At 39.7% G+C, this 23,903-nt stretch overlaps 2 gene segments (V, D, J or C); one reads left to right on the top strand and one right to left on the bottom strand.

Annotated features, from left to right (window-relative positions):
- Positions 1-2,755: 2,755 nt before the first annotated feature.
- LOC123249906 lies at positions 2,756-12,421 on the top strand. The segment is given in 6 exon segments: positions 2,756-2,824; positions 4,346-4,424; positions 10,143-10,529; positions 11,526-11,543; positions 11,714-11,820; positions 12,180-12,421. Coding segments are annotated over 6 exon segments (681 nt in total).
- Positions 12,422-22,786: 10,365 nt separating this feature from the next.
- LOC123249905 lies at positions 22,787-23,590 on the bottom strand. The segment is given in 2 exon segments: positions 22,787-23,097; positions 23,551-23,590. Coding segments are annotated over 2 exon segments (351 nt in total).
- Between the last annotated feature and the right edge of the window lie 313 nt (positions 23,591-23,903).

Below are 23,903 nucleotides of genomic sequence, written 5' to 3'. Positions count from 1 at the left end.
AAAGTTCAAGAAAATATTAGCAGAAGTATATTTACATCATAATACAATTTTTTAAAGAAGAAACTATTACTGTAGTTAAGGGAAAACCTGCTTGAGCAAATGAAGGGATTATCCCTTTATAACATTAGGATTCCCTTTCTTCAATTTCAAAAAACTGCAGTTGCCAATTTCCCTTGTTTTTACATTCCAGAGATAGAGGTAAGCCAATGAATGCTAACACATTGCAAGTATTTGGGGAAGAAAGCTGGCCCAGGAGAATCACAATATCCAAGTGATGAAAGGGATATCTGAGAAGAAAGAGAAGAATAGAAATGAGCTATGAAAGAGAGTTGAAGCCTGTTATAGTTAATTGGGACAATGATGTGAGGGATGGGAAAGGATTAGGAAAATAAAGGAAAAGGAATGTCCAAAAAACTGGAATAAATTGGAAATGAGATATGGATTACATGCAAGTCTGGGATTAATGTGGAGGGTTTATCTGTTTTGAGTGGCACCTCAGGTACTAAATTATTCCCTTTATGTTCTGAAATTTGAAATTTTTCAGGAGAGAGATTAGGATTGGATAAATAGATTTGATGTTCATTTGAATAAATATGATGAATTAATCCATTGGATCTAATGGCATCCCTAAGGAAATGAAAGTATAAACTGAGAAAAGGCACCAAAGGCAAAGCCAAATCATTAACCAAAAAAAAAGAATTGTGAATAATAAAATCAACCCTGAGATTTTATTCCATGCTGAGAAAATTCATGATGTAACCAAAGATGAAAATAGTCGACATTAGAGAATCTGAGGAAAAGTCAGGTATATTAATATAATGTCTAGATAAATATAATACAATGTCAATAAATTTGTAATTTTGATTTTAAAAAAAGCAACTGAAATGTCTATAATGTTTCATGCAGAGATCCAGTTCCCAGATCAGAGTTTAAATATGGGCCAAAATATTCATAACAGCATTTTTATAATACTAAATAAACTAAATTAAATGCCCTTTGATGAGGAATAAGGACTTAATTCGTGATTTGATTGGTATAAGAAATTCCTAGATAAGAGAACCTTCTCCACCAATGCATGTTGGCACCTACTCTGCCTATAGAGTGTCCTGGGACAGTATGCTCACATAGACAAGGTGAGTCAAAGATGGGGCTTGAACCTGGAGCTTCTGGACTCTGACTCCAGCTCTCTATCGATTATTCATCTCTTTTGATTAGGGACTAACTAAACAAATAATGGTATCTGGATGTAATAGAATATCAATGTGAAGGAGAAGACACGAAAAAAAAATTGGAGTAAGTATACATAGATATAGAACTTATGGAAAGCAAAGTAAACAGAAATAGGAAAACATTATACATCATAATTATGCCAATGGAAATGAAAAGAATAAAGCCCCAACTGAATTCTGTGTAATTATAATAACAAAGTAGGCCCTTAAGAAGAGTAAGGGAAAAAAAAAAGAAAATCCCTTTCTTCCTTGCAAAGATGGAAGACCATTCCTGTGAAATACTTCTTATATTTGGCTGAAAAGCTGATTGGTTTTATTGAAGTTAGTGCATTTTTCCCCTTTCTATTTTACTCTGTTCCAAGGAATGTTTCGCTAGATATTTATTCAAGTATGAAAGTGACATAAAAGTAAAAGATAACAACTTTGGAGAGAGAACTTGGAGGATGGATAGGGGTTGGAAAACAGGAGCCATCAGAGAGCAGGTCAAAAGTATTCAGAGTCAAACCTTAGCTAATAGAGAGATATCCCTCATAACCTAGGAGACTTTGGGCAAGTCATCTAAATATTGTATCTCTATTTCCTCATCTATAAAAGAAGAGACCTCCAAATAGAGGATAGAGTTTTAATAGATTAGTGGAGGACAGACACTAAATTACCAGGGATTGAAGAGTGAATGAGAGGATTGACACTAAGAGGAGGTCAAGTGAGCAAATAACTACTTTAGGTATGTGGTTCTCAGCACATCTGAAGGTACAGAGAGATTTCTTTAATTGACTATACATAGATTGTCTTGCTCAAATCAAAAATTCTAGGGTTTGGGGGAATAAGAGAGAAGTCTCATTCCCTCAACCAAACTTTAAACTCTTTGGAGGCACAGACTACTTCTGTGTATGTCTTCTCTATGGGGAGACCCTGGGTACTCACAAAGTCCTAGTTAACAGAAGCATTCCAACTTCTACTTAACATATAACATAGTTCCCAAATAATTTAGATTTCTAAAGTGGTAAGCTGATTATCAGATTCTGATACCACTGTCTTTTCAGAGGAACCAAATTTTGAGGGTGAGAGAAATTCTGAGCAACCTCAGGGTCTGGAAATCAGGGAATTCTAGGCCAGTACTTTAGATCATAGAATCTTGGTTTCAGAGTTGGAAAGGACTTTTGTCATCATCTATCCTCTACTTGAGGACCTCTTATTTTATAGATGAAGAAATAGACCTAGGATTTAGGTCACTTAATTTCACTGAACCTTAGTTCCTTTATCTGTTAAATAGCTCCTGCCTCAGAATTATTTTTAGTATTAGATTATGGATGTGAAAAAAATCTTTGCAAAACTTTCAAGGTCTGAAAGTTTGCCTGGCTTAGTGTCTAGAGTCATCCAAGAGACTATGAAAATGAGTGTGAGTCCTTCCTCTGAACCAAACTGACTGTGTAAAATTGGTTAAGTCTCTTAACTTCCCAATGTTTTGGGTAACACTCTTATCTGAGAGCTTTCTGTACTGATGAATTGACAAATCTATCCTCAAGATGCTAGAGAAATGTGAGCAATATTACTATTATGATCACCCTGTGATTGGTTATACAGAAGAAAAACAGGTCAGCAGGTCTGAAAATTGACTTCCCTTCCCATCATACCCTTTCCCTTGGGAGGCTGTAATCCTCTTGGAATTTGCCTGAGAATATTGTGACTTTGTTTATTGAGACTCACTTGGCTACTCTAAGTGGTAGCCCCTTAATTAAGCAGAAACATCTGTCTTCCACTTTAGCCCAGCCCATTATGCTTCACTAGAAATTGGAGTCTTAGCAGAAGGGGCAAAAGCAGTCTGATAGTCCAATAATACTCTTACACAGGTTTTCTAGCCAGGGTAGGTATTATCTAAGGAGAAATGAAAGTACATCCTGCTTGGTCCCCCTGACTTTCTTCTCTTCTCTCCTCAATTCCTCTTTTACCCTCCCCCCAAACCCTTCAGCATGCCAGACCCAAGTCACCGTCATAAACTCCCCTCAAAGCCTTCTCAGGGTTGACAGAAGAGAGATGGAGGTGGGAGGGGCCATTCTTGAAATTTGTTGTGTTATTGCAGAGAATGAGGGCTGGGTCACAAAGACTGGAGCCTTTGAGATGCCTTTTCAAAAGTCCCTTGCCTCTAGGACAAATCCTACTCTCTTTTTCTCCCCCTCTTTGGAGGGTCTGACTGAAATTTTGAGAACAGTGTCTGAAATTTCAGAGTGTATGTGAATGTGGATGGGAAAACACTTTACATCTTTATTTTCACTCATCTCCAAAGGAAATTTGACATTTTCTTTGACTATGATTTTTTTTAAAAAATCAATTATTCTGAGACGAGATCCATAGCTTTCACCAGTTTGCCAAAGGAATTCATCACACATGAGTCACTCCAATGAGGAATCAATTCTTTAGAATGTAATTTGTAATGAAAAGGGTGACCCTCCCCCTCCAAAAAAATAAAATCTTTTGGAGTTCTATGAGTAACTGCTCTCTTTGCCATCATGTTCATTTTCCTTTAAAGATATCCAACTTAATCTAGTAACTTTTTTTGTTGACAACAAAGGATGGCAAGGGAAGAGGTAAATAAAGGGAGACAGATGTCCCCAGCATAGAGACAGATTTATGCTGAGCTCTGTTCCAATGTGTTTCAATGAGCTTCATTTCGGACCTGGGACCCGGCTTACAGTACTAGGTGAGGAGGGCATGCATGGGTTGCAGATTTGGGGAGGAGATACTTCCGTTTTCAGGTGACCTTACTATGGACTCTGCCCCAGTCCTTAATTCCCTGGGGAGCCCGTGGAGTGGGCATTGCTGGAACATGGGGAGCAGTGGCAGGGATATGGAGAAGGCTTCTAGATTATTTGATGGTAGAGGAAACCCCATCAAGATACTTTCCCAAGTTTGAGCGGCAGTCCCACTTGCTGTGCTAACACCGGGCAGCAGTACTTTGGAGCTGGAACCAGGCTGACAGTGCTGGGTAAGAGGGAACACTCCTCTCATCCCCTACTCCTAGTCATACCTTCACAAGGATCAGGTCATAGGGCAGAGTTGGGGCAGTAGCTGCCAGGGCCAGGTCTGGGGGCTCAGAATTGGGACCCCTTCCTCTTCAGCTCATTTGTGTGCCAGACTGTGCTGCTGTGGGCACAGAGACTCAATATTTCGGGGCTGGCTCCCGGCTCATCGTTCTAGGTAAGCCTGGGCAGAGACCCAACTAGGGGTCCAAAGGGTCACCTGGGTGTGCTTGGAGGTGCTGGGGCAGAAAGGCTGTGCAGAGGACGGTTGGGGGTCCAGTTTTTGTGACGGATATAGGGGCTGTGTTCTGCCAGCACTCAGATTTTCGGGTCTGGAAGTCGTCTGATCGTCATAGGTGAGTGACCCCGGGGCAGCCAGTACAGGCCATTGAAAGTTTGGAAAGATCCCAGGGCTACAGTGTGACTGATACCATCACAGAGGTGTCGGTGGCCAAGGACTAGAACGGAGGCTCCAGACCTGGGAAGAGGCAGTTATGGTTCAGAGAGATCCCTGGCATTTTTCAGCCCTACATTCCCTTTCCAGGGGAGTGGGAGAGGGGGAGGGGAGACGCGATTGTGATGGACCGGCCAGCTCGGGGTGAAGGAATGGGTTAGAATGGGAATAGGTGCCTAGTAGACTTGGGGGACGTGCTGCCGAGGTTTGGCTGTAGCACTCTATCTCTGTGTCCTCCTATGAGCAGCATTTCGGCCCAGGTACTCGACTACTGGTCACAGGTGAGACACCCTCCCCTCTGTCCCAGCCAGCTCCGTTCTTAGTCCGAAATCACTGCCCTTGGGCCAGCAGGGCACGGCTGGAGGGTTCTTCCCCCTAAGGTAGCTTTAGATAGCTCCAGTCATTCTTTTCCCAGCGGTTCGCTCTCTACTCTCACCTTCCGCACATTCCGGACTTACTTCGAAAGGGAGGTCCAGACTAAGAATGCTGGCGTGGGGGAGGGGGAGGTTGCTCTGGATTTCCTAGGCTTGGGTGAGGGAGGGAGGTATGGAAAGGTGCTTCTTTGGCTCCTGAAGGGAGGGAATGGTGGGGTGAGGGAGGAATAGATATTGGAGAAACAAGGGGGAAAAGGATCAGAAGGGAGAGGACTGACTTGGCGATTCATAGTAAGACCTTGAGAAGTAGTGAAAAGGCATTTGGAGTCAGAAGTTTGGAATTCCCGTACAAATCTTTTACCATCTGGGTGTTTTCTGAGTCTCTAACTCAGTTTCCTCATCTTCAAAATGAGGCGCTAAACTAGATGGCATAGGGAAGGATGGATTGAATGTCTAGCACTAAATCCTGGTATCCCCTCTTCATTCCAAAAGCCTGACTGAGGCAAAGAGTAAGAAGCAGATTCTAAAATGCCAATTGTAGTTATTCTCTTCTCAAAGCACTTGGTACATCTTTTAAAATTCCAAATTGGTTTCTAAAGATAATCATATAGGAACTGGGGAGAGGGAGGGGAAAGAGGAGGAAGCCTTCTATGTTAGAAAGAAAGGTATGAATCTGAAAATGTTTGCATGAATTATGTCCTACTACAGCATCAGTTCCTTGAGGGCAAAAGCTCAGGCACTCATCTTTTTGTATCCCCATAATGCCCAATCTTGCTGGGCTCTGAACTTTTAAAAAAATGTTTGTTGAATTATAGACATCAGGCTTCACATCCAGTACAATGGGTTTCATACCCAGTAGACATTTCCATATTTAATGGTGATGATGATTGATAGACAAAAACAAAAAGCAAAAATGGAGAGATGGGTAAAAATAGGATGAAAGGACAGAAGAGAATTAGAATTAGAACCAGGTTGGGTTGGAGGGTTTGACATTTTAAAGTGGATTCTTATTTATCCTAAGACTCATTTCTTTACCTACTTATCCTGGGTTTCTGGTCCCTGAGAAAATGATAAGATTTAGAGTTGTAGAGTGCATGAGAAAGCATCTAATTCAACTCAACTTCTTTTTTTTAAATTTATTATTTTTTATTTTAAACCCTTAACTTCTGTGTATTGGCTCCTAGGCAGAATAGTGGTAAGGGTAGGCAATGGGGGTCAAGTGACCTGCCCAGGATCACACAGCTGGGAAGTGTCTGAGACAAAATTTGAACCCAGGACTCCCCATCTCTAGGCCTGACTCTCAATCCACTGAGCTACCCAGCTGCCCCCATATCAACTTCTTAATTTTGGACAAGAGAGAACTGAATATCAGAGAGGTGAGGTGCAAACATTATATTGCACGAATCACCTTTGTCCATGCATAACCAGGAATTAGCCCCAGAGGTCTAAAAAGCTTATGAGGTTATTGATTTGAGAAGCTCAACATCTCCCAAATATTCTTTTTGCTTCTATCCCAACTGCCTTCCCAAAGATAAGCCTATTCTGAATAAAGTGATGATGATGGGTTCATAGATTTGGAGGCAGAAGGAACCTGCAACGTCATTGAGTTTGACTCCCTCGTTTTATCAATGAGGAAATTGAAGCTTATAGAGGTGAAATGAGGTGTCCAATGTCATACAAATAGCTAATGTTCAAGGTGAGATGTGAATCCAAGTCTTTCTGGCTCCAAGTCCAGTATGCTGTCTACTATACTATAGTTGAGTCCATTTTTCTGAAAAGGAAAGGGAATAGACCTAAGGTATTAAAGAGATCTTTTCATTCATTAGTCAGTTAATGAGACCTTCTGTGTATAGAGTCCTTTGTGTCACGATGTTAGACATGAGAAAGAACATCTAAAGGAGGCCAGAGAAACAAAGAAACTTAAGGAATTCCTAAGGTATAGAAGGATAAATCCTTTGATGCAATATGAGAAATGGAGGTCAGGAGGATGAGATAAACTCATGAAATGTATGCAAAATCTCTCTCTCCCACATATACATATATTTTGTATTAAATATGTATTAATAATAGAGATATATGCATATTCTTCATTGTCTTGAATAAACTCATTCAGGAATACAATGGGTGAGCAGAAGCATGACATAATGAAAAGTGCCCTGAATTATAAAAGTGGAGAATCCCTGGATTCAAGATCCAGTTTTTCTACCAAGCAGCCATGTAAACCTTAATAAAAACCCTTAAATTTCTCCAAACACTATAAAATGGAGGTAATAGTGCCAGAAAAGAGGCAATAAAGACTCGATCTCTTGTGAGGTTCATAGTAAATTAAGATCATAGATTTTGAGGTAGAAGGGACCTCAAAAGACATTTTTTCCAACTTCATCATTTTACAGATGGAGAAACAGAGGCCCAGAGAGATTATGTGACTTGCCCAAGGTCAAACAGCTAGTAAGAGGTGAAGAAAGGATTTAAACTTAATTCCTAAGACCCCAAAGCCAGAGCTTCTACTTCTGAACTAGCTACATATAAGACTATATAGGGTGGCCAAAAAGTCTTAGTACAGTTTTTATCTAATTATACAAATATTGGATTATAGAGAGTGTCTTAGAAGTCTTAGTGTTTAGTGCTAATTCCTTGCATTATCCACAGCAGCAGCAGCAACAATAGCAGTAGTAGTAAAAGTAAGAGTTGTTGTTGTTGTAGTAGTTATAATAGTAATACTCATGTCTGCAGTGATAATAAACTAAGTAACACAAACACATCAATAAATTCAGAAGAGGGGGCAGCTGGGTGGCTCAGCGGATTAAGAGCCAGGTCTAGGAGATGGGAGGTCCTAGGTTCAAATCTGGCCTTAGACATTTCCTAGCCATGTGACCCTGGGCAAGTCACTTAACCCCTGTTGCCTACCCTTACCACTCTTCTGCCTTGGAGCCAATACACAGTATTGATTCTAAGACAGAAGATAAGGGTTTAAAAAAATTAAAAAATAAATTCAGATGAAAAATAGCCATTATGTTACAATTTGTGACGTCCTTTGATTCCATAATGCCTTGTGCTGGGCCTTTCCTGCTAAACCAATCTCCCCGGTAGTAGCATCAAAAACCACTTAAAAATACAAACATCTTTTTTTGGGGAAAAAAATAACAAATTGGAACCAGCCTGAAAGGCTTTTTAATACAAGTCTTTCATTTTGCAAAGGAGGAAACTGAGATTGAGAGAAGTTATGAGACTTGTGTGCTAAGTGGCAAAGACAGGGAGCTACTGAAGATTTTGGAAAGGGCAGGGGTTGACAAAGATTCTTTTAAAGAATGTCATTTTAAAAGTTCTGTAGAAAACGTATTGGGGAGAGACTGGACACTGGGAAATCAACTAGGAGGCTATTGTAATAGACCAGATGGGAGGGGATGAGGGCTAGAACCAGGGTGAAGGCTGGTCACACGAGTGGAAATAAGTGCAAGAATCATTATAGAAAGAGAATCAACAAGACAGGACAACTGACTGGATGTTGGAGTTACAGGGAATATTGACTCCACTTTTGCAAACTTAGGTGACAAATAGGAAGGTGGGGCCATCAATAGAAATGCAGAAGTTTGAAGAAAGGACAAGTGTAGGGGTCTTTCAGGGTAATTTATCTTGTGGGATGAGGACTGATTCTTAGAAGAGGAAGAAAAGTAGATTTATATATAGAAAGGAAAGCTGTTCAGTTAAACCACAGTCCCATTTGTTAAGTTTCTATTATGCGCAGAATTGGGTTGGCTTTCTGGTGAAGTTGATAGAGGGCTGGTCCTGGAGACAGGAAGACCTAAGCTTTAATCCAGTCTCAGACGTGTACTAGCCATATGACTCTGGACAAGTCACTCAACCAATATTTGTCTCCCATCCTGAATCACTGCCTTGTTGTGGCAGAGGGGCTCACGTAGTTCAATGAAAATGAATTTCACCTTGCAAAGTTACCCAAGATGGACAAGTCATAGTGGAAGGACAAATAAAGGTGATACATCAGAGAAGGAAATGGCAAATGATCCAAGTATCTTTGCCAAGAAAACCCCATGGAGAAAAAGAGACCATGAGTTAGACAGGAAGGAACAACCAGAAAATTGTGGAGTACTTTGCTTTGTGCTAAGAGACTTATAAGAGTAAATGACATGAAAGTACTGGCTTAACCTATAATAGATTATTTACTGTTTCAGGGAGGGGGCATAGAGGGAGGGAGAGAAAGAATCTGAACCACAAAATGTAAGGAAACAATGATAAAAAGTTATTTCTATGTGTAATTAAAAATAAAATGAATCTATAAGCAAAAAGAGAGAGAGAACATGAGATAATGTCTTTGATCTCAAGGACTTTACACTCTGGCAAGAAAGCTAAATGCATATAAAAGAGACAGGGGGACAACTAGGCAGCTCAGTGGATTGAGAGCCAGGCCTGGAGACAGGAAGTCTTGGGTTCAAATTTGGCCTCAGATATTTTCTAGCTGTGTGTCCATGGGCAAATCACTTAATCTCATTTCTTATTTCTTATCACTTTTCTGCCTTGGAAGTAATGCACAGATTTGATTCTAAGATGGAAAGGTAGGGTTAAAAAAAAGACAATAAAAAATGTAAGATGTTTCAAAATTCTAAGTATATTTTTTGAGGTATTAAAGCTCAGATTTATGAAATCAAGGAGTTGCCTACAAAGATTAATATCTTTTGATAATGCTGTTATAGCTTAAAGCTGTACCAAGACTTTGGGAGTACCCTATATAACAGGGCACAAGTGTTCTATCTTGCTATGACCGATCTCAGAATAGTATGAACACATCCACCCTAGGTAGATCAGGGAAGACTTCCTAAATTCTCATCTATAAAAAGAGGAGATTGGATTAATGACTGCTGACTTCTTTGTCTTTGTTCTTTGCCTATAATACTATAATCCTAGAATACTAGAAAGGATTTTAATAGATGCAGAAGATATTTTTAGTTATGGTACTGAAAACAGGCAGATACAGAAAACCTCTTTCTTCCTCTCTCTTGCAGTAAGATGCTATCTGATCAGTCTTGGGTACCAATCCCTTTCCATTTTTCAGATAACCTGGAAAGGGTGACTCCCCCAAAGGTGACTGTGTTTCAGCCATCTGAGGAAGAGATTGAGACAAAAGGAAAGGCCACTCTGGTCTGTCTGGCCACAGGCTTCTACCCTGACCTTGTGGAGCTGAGCTGGTGGGTGAATGGGCAGGAGACCAAAATTGGGGTCGGCACAGACCCTGAGCCTTCCAAGGAGCATCCCAATGAAGAACACTCCAGCTACTCCCTGAGCAGCCGCCTCCGGATTTCTGCTCCCTTCTGGCGCAATCCCAAGAACAGCTTTCGTTGCCAAGTTCGGTTTTATGGCATCGCAGAGAATGAGACCTGGACAAGTACCCGGAGCAAACCTGTCACCCAGAATGTCAGTGACCAGATCTGGGGAAAGGCAGGTGAGAAACTTTAGGAGGAAGGAAGGGGTTCAGGGAAAGGTAAGGCTGAGAACTAAAAATAAGGAGAGAGAAAGGAAAGAACTAAGAAGATCAAGAAAAAAAGAGAGAAGAAAGATAAACAATGCTCGGATAATTAGAGAACAAAGGAGAAAACAGTTCTCCTAGGAATTTTCCATGGTACCTAGGCCTGGGAGGCAAGAAGATTAACAAATAAATCAATGAACTAATAATAGCTAACATTTATAGAGAACATACTATGTGCCAGACACTGAGCTAAGATATGTATTATTTCATTTCATCCCCACAACAACCCTAGGAAGTAGGTGTTATTATTATCTTCTTTTTACAGATAGGAAAATTGAAGCAAAAATAAATTATGTGATTAGCCAAAGGTCACATAGATACTAAGCATCAGAGGCAGGATTTGGACTCAGGACTTCATAACTTCAGGCCTGGCACTTTAACCACTGGCTTAACTAGATGCCTTATTCCCCACTTCCTAGGTGTGTGGACATCTACTTAGTTGCTGCCCTATCTCCCAGTCCCTACCAGACCTTCACAGAGAATATTTCCAGACTAAAAACCTATCCTGTTCAGCAGTCTATGGGGTGTCCTGCTGAATTTACACCTGCCTCCCCTGCTCTACTCCATTTCCCCAAGATCATCATTGATATGTTTTGATATATTTTATAGATGCAAGCTAGGAAAGACTCAAGTAATTAAGCACTTATTTAAAACAACTGTTTTCCTGAAACTGTGGGAGATGCTGAGGATACAAATAGAAAAAGTGAGACAGTCTATGCCTTCAAGCAACTTACAGTCTCCCAATTTCAGAACCAGTGCTGGAGCTGGAGAGAGCTTAGGGATTTGTATTTATAGAGTGTCATACTTATTTCTTTATAAACATGGGTTTGGGCTAACTTCCATGGCCACTCATAAAAGCCTCCTTGAGGAAATTGAGATCAATTATATCTCTCTCCCAATTTTCTGTTTCAGATTGCGGGATCACCTCTGGTAAGTGAGCCTCTCTTTTCATTTCTTACCATTCAGTGCCCCTATCCTTGTGGCTATGGCCTAGGGAAGGAACCCATGGGCACTAGCGGGGCACATACCTATACCCTAACCCAGCAACAATGAGACCATAAGACTGAGGAAGTCTATTTTGGAGGTCTTTGTTCCCACAGAGTCCTATCAGGATAGTATCCAGTCTGCCACCTTTTTGTATGAAATCCTCCTGGGGAAGGCTATGCTATATGGTCTGCTGGTCAGTATCCTGGTGTTGAGAACCATGGTAAGTGAGGCAAAGGGGAGGGTCAGATGGGCCAAAGGTGCAATCTTTAACTAACTAACTCACGGGAGTGTGACAATCTCATAGATCACTGAGGAAAGGAGAAGATACAGGTTCAAGGGCATCATGGAAGAATTCTATCGATTTCTTTAAGCTCACATTTGGGATTATTGAGAGTGGTGAGATTCAGGGTGAATTTGAAAGAGTTAATTTGAATGAGTTAATGGATCTAATAAAAATCTATCCAGGGATTACCTTTCAGAGACAATTTGGGGCAATCCTAATTTTTGAGCTTCTTATCTCACCCTCAACTCCTATGTTCTTTGAAAGCCTGACAAGCCCATATTGTCTCTCTTCCTCAGGCCAAGAAAAACTATTCTTGAAGCCAGCTGTGGACCAGAGAGCAGAGTTCTAAGAGCAAAGGACCTTCATTCTTTCATCACCCCAGCTTGGCTCCTCCTTTATCCATTTCCAGCCTGTGTTCCAGAATAATTGTTCTTCCTTCTCTCCTCATCTGTATCCCTCATAAAATTCCTCAAAGAGAACTATGTAAGCCAGAAGGGGCAAAGGTGGTGGATTAATCTGAAAGCAATAAAAATATCTTTCGCTCTTGTGAGTCTGTCTTATCCCTATCTATTCCTGGCATATGCACTGTAACCTTAGTCACAAAAGATGTTTCCAGGAAGTAAGTGATAGTAATTTATGGAAAATATTCTTTAACAGATGAAGAGAACCACCATCATATTTACATGACCCATGCCCAGATCTTTAGGAACAACCTCAGCTCTCTCTAAACAGGGAGCCCAGGGAGAGAGCTTAGCCAATATAAAGTACTTGGCAGCAGGTGCCACTGGGAAGAAGATTAGGCAGAGGGACACCATGGTGCCCCGTCAATGTAAAGGGCCATAGGTGGAAACCAGGAAAATAGAAATTTGGAGTGAAAGAGAGCTATTCTAGAAGAAGGGAAGGTACTGAGATATGAAGCAAAGGGTAAATAGTAAATGGTTGCTTTAAGTTTTGCAAAACTCTGAACTTTATCATTGTGCTATGAGGGAGAATTTTAGGTATCATCAACTCTATTAAATTACAGGGTGTTCCAAAGGTCTTAGTGCAGTTTTAATAACTCCATACATATAAATATTACAAACTCACAAAAGTAATATTTTAAAGGCTAATTATATAAAAATTTTAAATATTCATATTTCTTATTAAAATTTTAATATAACTATCTTGTGCTAGCTGATTTTTGAACTTCGTAGCAACTTTCATCATCTACAGCTCAATGACTAAAAGGATTACATTTCTAATCTTAGACTTAAGATCTTCTAAAGAATGAGTTTTTGATGTATACATGACAGTTTTGACATGACTTCACAAGAAAAAGTCTAATGGAGTTAGATCAGATGACTTAGGTGGTTAAGCAAGAGGACATCCTATACTGACCCACTAATCAGCAGAAGTATCATTCAGAAACTGTCACATATGTAGTGCATAATAATAGGATGTCATTTTAGTTAGAATTAAAATCTTTAATTTACTACTTAAAATTTTCAAATTTATGTCATTTCAAAATTAGTTCAGATAATGTCTTTCAAATTATGTTTTTCATAAGTTTGTATCATTATATTTTTGAAGTTAATAGAGCTTTAATTTGAACTAAAACTTTTGAGACAGCCTGTATATGAGGAAGATAAGGTTTGGAGGTGTTAAAATCATAGATCTAGAACTAGAAAGGAACTGAGAGAACATCTAGTCCAAACCATGGATTTTACAGATGAAGAAACTGAGGTTTTGCAGGTAATAAGTCTCAAAGGCAGATTTAAGCTAAGGTAATATCTATGTTACCACTTCATCAATACTTCCCACTTCCAATTTATACTGCCTTTCAGATGGGAAAATGGGAAATAAAAGAGAGAGAATGGGAAGGAAAAAGGACAGGAAAACCCGAATCTTCACAGAGGCCTTGCACTACTGAAAAAGAGAAGATGCTAAACTAGAGCTATTTCAGGGGAAGAATCATTGTGTATCGTAGTTAAGGTAAAGTTTGTTACGATATGAGGAAAAATAAAAACATAAACCTGTGAGTTTTAATGAGTTTCTCAAATAATTCTTCCCCTGAGAAGAAACTGATTAGGAGATATAAACATTCATGTTTACTTAGCAGGCACTTTTCCCAAAGTTGAAATACATTCTCTGTGTTTCTAGTTGCTGCTACCCAATCCCCAAGGATCCAGTAATTTTGAATGATATGAGAAAAACAGATTTCTGAATCCACAAAGCTGAGGAAAAGTCAAAGGTCCCAGGTGACTTCCTCAAGGCACTTCCTCCTCTTGTAGCTCAGCATAAGATAGAATCCTAAACTCATCATACAGAGGGAACCATTGAACTGGCCCTATAGACAATGGACAACAAAGAACCAGAGGGGTCAGTGAACCAACTTAGTAGGAGTAAAGGTAAGTTGTGGAAACTATATATTTAAATGGGGGGTCAGAGAAAAGTCAGTCAATCTCTGCCAGCATCTCTGGTCAGTTCATGGGGTTGGAGTTATGTGATTAAGATGTTGATCCATCAGCAATAAATTAAAGGGATTCTTTGATAAATCACCTCCATTGTCTTTGTGTAAAAAAGATTTTGTGCTCAATTATGCTTAGGCTATGTATCTGCTCCTCATTCAACATTCATTCAATGTTTATTAAGCACCTGTCATGTCCAAGGACCAATATTTTGTAATTATGGTAGTAGGCAATGGGTCTGACTAAGAAATGGATAAACAAGAAAGCTCTCCCAACTTCCCTAAAAGGGGATCCCAATGCTGATACCTCTCTTTAGGCAAAGAAAAATAAAAACCACACTGCCACCGCCTAAATTCCTTTCAAGTCTCAGTTCAAATACCACATCCTCCATGAAATATCTCCTAATCATTCCAGCTGCCAGGAACTTCCCTCCTAAAATTTTTACTAACACATACATATACAAATATATATATATATACATATGTATACATATATATTTTTATAATAGAGGTATAATTCTTATATATTGTAATATATGGTAGTGATATCTTATATAAATCATTTTAATAAATGTAATAATACATAATTTTAATAATATAATATATATTGTATATGCCCACCCATAAACATCAAAGTTGTCTTCTTGATAGAATGTAAGTTCCCTAAAGCATGGGGCTGTTTAAAGTTTATATTTGTTTATCCAATTCCTAGAATAGTGTCCATGTTTAGTCCTTTTTCAGTCATGTTTGACTCTTTGTGACTCCATTTGGGGTTTTCTTAGCAAAGATACTAAAGTGATTTGCCATCTCTATATCAGCTCATTTTACATATGAAGAAACTGAGACAAGCAGGATTAAGTGACTTGTCCAGAGTCATACAGCTGGTAAGTAATTGAGGTTGGCTTTGAACTCAAGGTCTTGCTGACTCTAGAACAGAAATTCTTATTCTTTCCAATGCTATTTAATAACGCTTGTGAATGGACTGATTCACTGATTACCTATGTACTGAGATGTTGCTGTTGCAGTGCTTGACCTAAGAATATGTCATTGATCTGCAAAGAGAACAGGAGAAAAAGTAATCCACAAAGTCCAATCCTAAGCTTTTGGGTCAAACCAGAATAGGTTGAAGTAGGTTGGAATCATAGTGTTCCAGATTGGGAGTCAATTAACACCACTCAAAAATCAATGACAAGCAACCAGAGCATAAAAACAAAGCTCTAAAATTCCAGTAGCATCCTAGAGATATTGTTCTCTTCCACTCCTGTTTTGCTTTGTGTCTCAGTTTCTCCATAGTTTTCTGGACTTTAGTTGGAATCTGAAGCTTCTTAGATTTAGTTCTTAAAGTTAAAACAAATAACTGCATCTGATAGAATATGCAGCATTGTGTACTGGTCATTTATCATCTCTCCATGGAGACAGGAGAAGTACATTGAATCATCACTCCTTTGCAATCATGCATCTATCTGAATATTAATGATTTGGGTCTATTTGATAGAGACAGTATGGTAGCATGAATGGAGAGCTGATTCCTTGGAGCAAGGAAGATGTGTTTAAGACCTATTTCTGACCCTTTCATCCTAGGTGAACCCAGACAAGTCACTTTAGCTCTCTAGGGAATAGTTTAAAACCATGAGTTGCAAAGAAAGTGTTGACCCGCATTGGAACAAGGAAATTCCTCTTGAAGGAGTTCCCTTTACCCATGAATTCTGGGGTCCTGTTTCTATCGAGATTGCCTCTGATACCCTTTCCAGCTCTAAATTTATGACTCTGTGATCCTATTCATAAGACTACTAAGTATTGGCATTCCTTCTTTTTAAAATCATTTATTATTATCTCTTGAATATCTATTAGGAAGTGATTCTTGGCCTCATAATTTAATGTTAATCTCTTATATGTTTTGGAAATCTCACTTTAATAAAATATTTTTCTTCAATTTAGTTTCTCTTCTTGTTCTAGCTATATTGGTTTTGTATACAACTTTTAAAAAATTGATCTAATGGAGCAGGGGCTCCATTGTACCAACCAGGTGGCACAATGAATAGCACCCCAAAGCTGGAATTGTAAGGATCTGGCTTCAAATCTGACTTCAGACACTTCCTAGCTGTGTGACCCTGGGCAAGTCAAGTAACCCTGTTTGCCTAGCCCTTGCCCTTCTGTTTTGAACTTATTACTAAGACAGAAATTAAAGGTTATAGAAAAAATTAATCTAATCAACAATATCTATTTTTGGGGGGCAATCATTTCTATCTCTTATTTGATTAAGTATTCTATACCTAACTGTACTCTCAAGCCTTTTCCAATGTGATGTAATAGAAAGAACAATGCATTTGGAATTAGAGGACAGGGTAAAAAATCTTGGGTTTTTTTTGCTGGTTCTGCTGTTTTACACAAAATTTGACACTGGTCAAATCATCCAACCTTTATAAACTTCGCTTTCTACATATGAAAAAAGTAGGATTTAAATGCTAACTGCCTACTATGAGAAGGGGACTACACTAGGGAAAAAGAGACCAAAAAAAGAGTCTCTGCCCTCAGGAACCTCCTATTGTGATGATAACATATTTTTCTTTATTATCATAGGTCTAAAAGGATCGAATGAGCTCATGAGTTTGAAGTATCTTGTAAGCTTTAATGAATAGAGCATTAGCAACAATTATTTATTTTCAGAATCTTGAGACTGAGATCTGCTGATGAGTTGTTCAATGGGTCTTGCACTGGGCCCCTAATGAGTAGGCAAGAGAGAAAATGAGTCAATGCTTGAACAAAGAGATCACTCCCAGAGACCAACCATGAGTAAATGGTTTCAAGTGGTCTGAAGCTTGTCCTTGTTTATCCTAGAAGGCCCTGCTTCCCACAAAGTAGAGGAGTATGAATGAGGAGAGTAAAATAACATTTTCCAGGAAGGTGGCCCTGGGGTGGAAGGCCAGGAAATGAACAGAGAGGGTTACCCGGAGGCAGGGCAAAGGGAATAGGTGCAGGAATGCCCATACAACATGCAGCCTGCTAAGCTGCTTATCTTTGAGTTCCATCAGATGCTGAGTGAGACCTGATACCTGCCCCTACTTCTGCCTCAGAGACACAACAGGATGTGGTTTGACATTTGCTAGGTATCAGCATCTGGGCTTCATGTGAAAATCCCTCCCTCTACCCACCCACTAAACAGTGATGGGAACCGCACTCACCACTTCCTGCTCTTCCTCCCCCTCTAAGGCTGGTGTACACCCTGCTAGTGGAAAGAGAACCACAGTGGGGAAATAGGGGGGTGCCAGGGAAGTGGGTGCCCCACCTCCACATGAAACACTCTCTTTACCTCCCCCCAACTTGCACAGGTGCCACAGCACTACACAAAGCTATAGAGGGTCCTAGAGAAAGAGATATGAATGGAAAACAGCTGCAGTAACTGTTCTGACCCAGTTAGAAACTCCACCCAATTCCTTCCATTCTACCATGATGGCACATCCAAAAGCAGAATGAGTTGCCTTGGAATGGAGACATGTTCTCCTCATTAGAATTCTCTATTCAGAGGCTTAGGATGACTGCTTCTGAGATGTGTTAGAGTAAGGAAGCCTTTCCTATATAGGCTGGACAGGATAGCTATTGATTTCTCTTTCAGCTTCAAAATTATGCTTTAGGAGAAACTTAAGACATCAGGAACACACTCTAACCAGCTCTTCTTTCACTCCTTTCTGTTTCCTGGTATTTCCTTTTTTCTCTTTTTAAAATTCTTACTTTCTATCTTAAAAAAAGTACTGTGTACTGGTTCCAAGGCAGAAGAGTGATAAGAGATAGGCAATGGGGGTTAAGTCACTGGCCCAGGGTCATGCAGTTAGGAAATATCTGGGGTCAGATTTGAATTTAGGACCTCCTGTCTCTGGGTCTGGCTCTCAGTCTCCTCACTGAATTACCTAGGCTGACCTCTCCCTTGAGATTTCTATTTAGAAAGGGCTTTCTTTAGGTTCCAGAAATATCTTTTTTTTTAAAAAAAAACCTTATCTTCTGACTTAGAATCAATACTATGTATTGATTGGTTCTGTTGTGTGAAGATGCAAAACATGGAATCCCTGCAAAGGTACAGGGATAGCCTCACCTTCCAAGACAGAAGAGCAGTAAGGGCTAGGCAATGGGAGTTATGTAACTTGCCCAGGGTCACACAACTAGGAAGTGTCTGAGGGCAGATTTGAACCCAGGACATCCTGTCTGCAGGGTGTACCCCAAGAACTATCTTTATAGACTTCCTTTGCCCTGGAGAATCTATATCCCAGGACATATTTCAAAGGCAGCCACTCAGCCATGATTCAGATTTCATGTTGCTCTAATAATAATAAACTAACGCTTACACATATATAGATTATAGAAAATTGCTTTGTTCCTGTATCTAATTTAACCCTTGGACCTATAAGGTAGGTAGTATGCATATTACTGTCCTCATTTTACAGATAAAGAAAATGAGAACGAGAGAGGACAAGAAATTTGACCAGTCACGGAGCTGAAAAATGGCACGATTTGGAAGCCAAACCCAACACACAAGCTTCAGTGACCTTATCCCAAATGCATACATGTCAGGTGAAACAGAAGAACCGGTCAGAGGTACCTCATTATCTTGGGTGTGAAGGGAATAGCAATAAGACTACCAATTGGCATTTTATTGAGTTTTGTGCTTTGCAAAGATGGCTTTGACCTTCTCATAAGCTGTCATCCAGAGGAGCCCCATCACTTAAAACCTTTCACATTCAAGTCTCCTGGCAGTACAATCATGAAGATGGAAGGAAGATGGTGCTCAGTTCCTAGAATCAGAAAGACTTGATTTCAAATCCTACCTCATATGCTCAAAGGCTGCGTGACTGGCACTTTCTCCCCAATTAGAATGTGACATCCTTGAGGGCAGGGAAGTTTTCCCTTTCTTTGTGCTCCTAACAATAAGCTTTGAATAAATGGTCCTTTTCTTGACTGTCCTTCCTAATCCTCCTTCCCAAACCAACACATCTCTATACAATCATATACATCTATATACATGCCCTTACACATACTCATGTATATTTGCATAAACATATGCATGCTTATATACAATGAAATGAAATACATGTGCATAAATAATATCTACATATGTATGCACACACGCATATATTTATAACACATGAGATCCTTTGGATAATGAAGGCACAAATATTGGGTATTGATTATCTAGCATCACAGATGGGATTTTTATTATTATCTTTAGTGCCTTTAAGCTGTGAAGCTGTGACAGCATCACAGAATGTGAGAGCTAGAAGGAACCTTAGAAATTCTTTTATTGTGGGGCAGCTGGGTAGCTCAGTGGATCGAGAGCCAGCCCTAGAGACAGGAAATCCTAGGTTCAAATCTAGCCTCAGACACTTCCCAGCTGTGTGACTCTGGGCAAGTCACTTGACCCCCATTTCCCACTCTTACCACACTTCCACCTAGGAGCTAATACACAGAAGTTAAGGGTTTAAAAAAATTAAAAAAAAAGAAAAAAGAAATTCTCTTATTAAGAACATTGTACACAGAAAGTGAAAAACACTATAGAACAATCCAATGTAATTAACTTTGCTACTATAAGACAATCCCAAGAGACTCATGAGAAAGAATGCTATCCACATCAAGAGAAAGAACTGTGGTAGTAGAAACAGAAGAAAAACAAATGATTAATCATTTGTTTATATGGATATATGATTTGGGGTTTGGGTTTTAAAAGATTGTTTTATTGCAAAAATGAATAATATGGAAATAGATATAAGCAATAGTGGGGAGGGAAGAAGGGAGAGAAAGAAAATAAATAATGTAATCATGGGAAAAATTTTTTTTAATTCTCTTTTTGAAATCTCTAATTTTACAGATTTGGAGACTGGGCCACAGAAAGCTCAAGTGATTTGCTCAAACTCATACAACTCATCAGTGACAATCTTGGCTCTAGTCCTAATCCAGTGTTCTACTACCCTACAGCTTAATGAGCTTGTCTGAGGCCTGGAGGCCCAGGGTTCTTAGGAGGATGAGGAGCATGTGTTCTGTAGGTGTATTGGGGGAGAGGTGGAGGAAGGCCAAAAGGGACAAAAGGAAAGTTTGCTGACTGTGGATGACCTTCAGACTCTTGCCAGACTTTGCTTGCTCATCATTATCTCTCAAAGTTTCCCAAAGGCAAATGTTATTCCAGTCAGTATTTTAGTTGGTACTAGTATTATGTACCTTTGCTTAATTTCAATATGGTCTTTTCTATCTCTTTCCTCTTGCTAGATCTCTTATCTTGGCCTTGAATGTATTCTGCCTAAATCCTATTCCTCCTCCAGCCTCAGGTCCAGTTCCCTGATAAAAACCTTTAAAGATTTCTCATAGGATCTTTGGTTTTCCCCCATGCTTGCTTTATGTAGTTTCCATAGGCAGCACCACTGCATTTTGCACTGAATTACATGCTTCGTGTTTCTAGGATATAAGGAGATTTTGAGCCTGAAGGATCTTAGACTCTATCATTCTCACTCCCTTATTTTAGAGATGAGTAAATTGAGACTCAGTGAGGCAATTTGCCACAGGTCCAAAGTACTATTAAACTGGGACTTGAATCTCTGTCTTCAGTCTCAAATCTAGTATTCTTTCCCCTACACCTCACTGAAAATTGGTTCATTTGTCTTCATTTTGTCTATAACTAACCTGCTCACAGAGGCGATGGACTCCTGCTCAGTGCTGTTTTTGACAGAAGTATTTTTTTTTTGCAATACTCATAAGTCCTGAACCAGTTCGGGCACAGAGGAGGACATTTTCATTATCTTTTTTTTTAGCCCGTACCTTCTGTCTTTGAATTGATACTAGGTATTGGTTTTAAGACAGAACAGTAAGAGCCTGCCTAACAGGCAAATGGGGCCCAGGGTCACAGAGCTAGGGAGTGTCTGAGGCCAGATTTTGAACTAATGACCTTCTGTCTCTAGGCCTGACTCTATCCACTGAGCCACCTAGCTGACCCTTCAATATCTTTTAAAATATTTATTATCTTATTCTATTTTCAGTTCCAAATTCTCTTCTCTTGTTTCTGTAAATACTTTATTAATAGAACAATGAAAGGTGTTTGGGGATTGTCACTTTTTGCCATTTCATCCCTATCTGTTGGTGTTTTTTCATGTCTTAGATAATGGGGAAGAAAATATTATTTAGTATAAAATAGTACTTTAGGTAAGTAGCATGACTTAAAAAGGGAAAATATTGTAAGTGTTCTCATGCCCCCTCTTGGAGAGAAAGAGCATAATGTAAAGATCAGCTTCTTAATAACAAGAGAGACCAGTGGTCAAAGGGATGGACTGATGGTAGAAAATTCAGTTGCAAAGGTTAGTCAAAAATGCATATTCATTGTTCATGGCTATATATGCTCTTCCTGCAGAGCTGACTACCTCACTACCTTTCTCTCCTCAAGTGATTTTTAAATTATTTTAATTACATTAATTATTTATTCATTAGAAATGTTTAAAAAATATTTTTCCATGTTGCCTTTACTTTACAGACTGAGACTTATTTCCTATCCTTATTCTATGCCATCTCCCTCTTGGCACTATCTGCTTCTCTAGTCTCTTTCTTTTTTCTATTCCCTTTTCCCATTTCCCTCTTTCTTCTTCTTTTTTAACAATTAGAAGGAGAACTAAATCTTTGTCCTAGGTGCTTTATTTCCTGCTTTTCATTGATCCCCTATTTAAGGATATCATCCCTACTTCTTCCTGCCAATTCAGGTCTCCTATGAGACATCCTTAGGACATCTGTTATAATTAAGTGAGTGACTGTTGATCAGGAATTTCAAATGCCTCTTTCCAGAAGTTTGAATCTGAGGATTAAGACATTACTTAGCTAAGAACCCCATTTTTGGTAAGTCTTCTTCCTTAAAATCACAATCAGGGAACTGCATCTGACCAGATACTATCTTGAGCAAAAAGAACAAAGAAAGAAAGAAAGAGGAGGTAATGACTATAGAGGAAAAGATGGTCTAAATACTGGAGGAGAGATTGCTAGAAAAGGGGTGTGTAGGGTCATGGGATATGTTTTGTTGATGAGTTAGAGCCTACCAAGAGTCATGAAAAGAATGATGGCATCAGCTAAGAATCTTAATCATAAGCTCGGGTTCAACATGAGTAAGACAGCATTCCTATACTCCCTCTATCTTTTCTTTTTTCCTCCTTTCTTCTTTGTCTCTTTCTTCTAGATTTCTCCATGATGACTTTTCTCCCCTGCAAGTATTATTCCTGAGTTTATTATTCTGACTATCAGTTCCCTAGACAGATGAACTGTAATTAGTGTGGAAGAGAGAGAGAGAGCTGTGTCTTATTTTTTAGTCAGGTCCAGTCCCTGCGGTCATGAGGAAGAAGGAATCAGCATCCCTGTGAGGTCTGAGGGGGCTTGGTAAAGAATATGGAAGTGATGTCAGGACCCAGAGGAAAGGAAGGGTTTTTGCACAGCTATCTGCCTCAGTCAATTCAGTGTGAGGCTCCAGGCACAGAAATAGAAACCTGAGTCAGTGACAAGTAGCTTCTCGGCGCTGAGCTGGAAATGACCATCCTGAGGTCTCGAGCCTAAGAAACGCTGAGGCATCTCATTCTCTATACGTTTTAGACTTATAGAGTAAGACAGCAGCTGCAGACCTCCACCTTGGGGCTGATGATACCAGTAGAGAGTGGGACTTGATGTCCCTTCCGTGAAACACTCCAGGAAAAGCTGGCTTCCTGCAACCTGTAGCTTGGTGGCGGGCCACTGGTGGATTTTCTGAGCCCCAACACCAGCCTCTGTGGAAAACATGAAAGACTGAGCATAGAAGAAACAATTTAGCCAAAAGCACTTGCCAACCCTCTAAGGACAGAGGTCAGCCAGCAGGAGGATCCTAATGATGTCTAGAGATTATGGATCATGGGGGTCAGAAAAAGAGGGAAACTGAGATATGGAGGCTGATGCTGTACAGATTAAATCAGTGAAGATAAGGGAGCAGAGGACAGTGGATTTAGAATTTAGATTTAGAAGAATTTTGAAGGAGATGATCTTCTAGTCTCTTTCTGATGGCCCTGAGTTAGCAGGCTTCAGGCAAGACCATGAGTTTTCTGGGTAGTTACACAAGCATCTGGAAGAATTGAAATAAAAGGGGGGGGGTAGCATTAAGGTTCCAAAATTGGAGGGGGGGATTTTGGAGAGGGGTGCTCTAGAGAAGGCACTCTCACAATGAGAAAACAAAGTGGGGCTCTTACCTAAGAGGATGGCCAGGAGAAGGGGCAAAAGGGAGTACATGATAGAGCTCAATCGTCAACTGAGCCTGTGATCTCCAAGTCTCCTCCCTTCTGTATAGGGATGGGCAGGCTCCTCTCTAGGCATCTGGCCCAAAGAGTAAGTTAAAAAAGTGATACTTTTTGAGCAAAGGAGGGGGCTGGTTTCCCAGAAGAATGTCTGTGGTGAATAACCCCTCCCTACATGAAATGGCCTGGGTCTGTTATACCTTCAACATAATATGACAATGTCTTCTGGCAAACGTTTCCTTGTTAATTGGTAAATATTAACATGAGACAGATCTTTGACTCACACAGGAATCTAAAGAATGATTTTT

Source organism: Gracilinanus agilis, chromosome 5, assembly GCF_016433145.1.
Source record: "Gracilinanus agilis isolate LMUSP501 chromosome 5, AgileGrace, whole genome shotgun sequence".
NCBI classification, from domain to species: domain Eukaryota; kingdom Metazoa; phylum Chordata; class Mammalia; order Didelphimorphia; family Didelphidae; genus Gracilinanus; species Gracilinanus agilis.
Note: the sequence above shows the minus strand (reverse complement) of the source record. Positions and strands in the feature narration are given on the sequence as shown.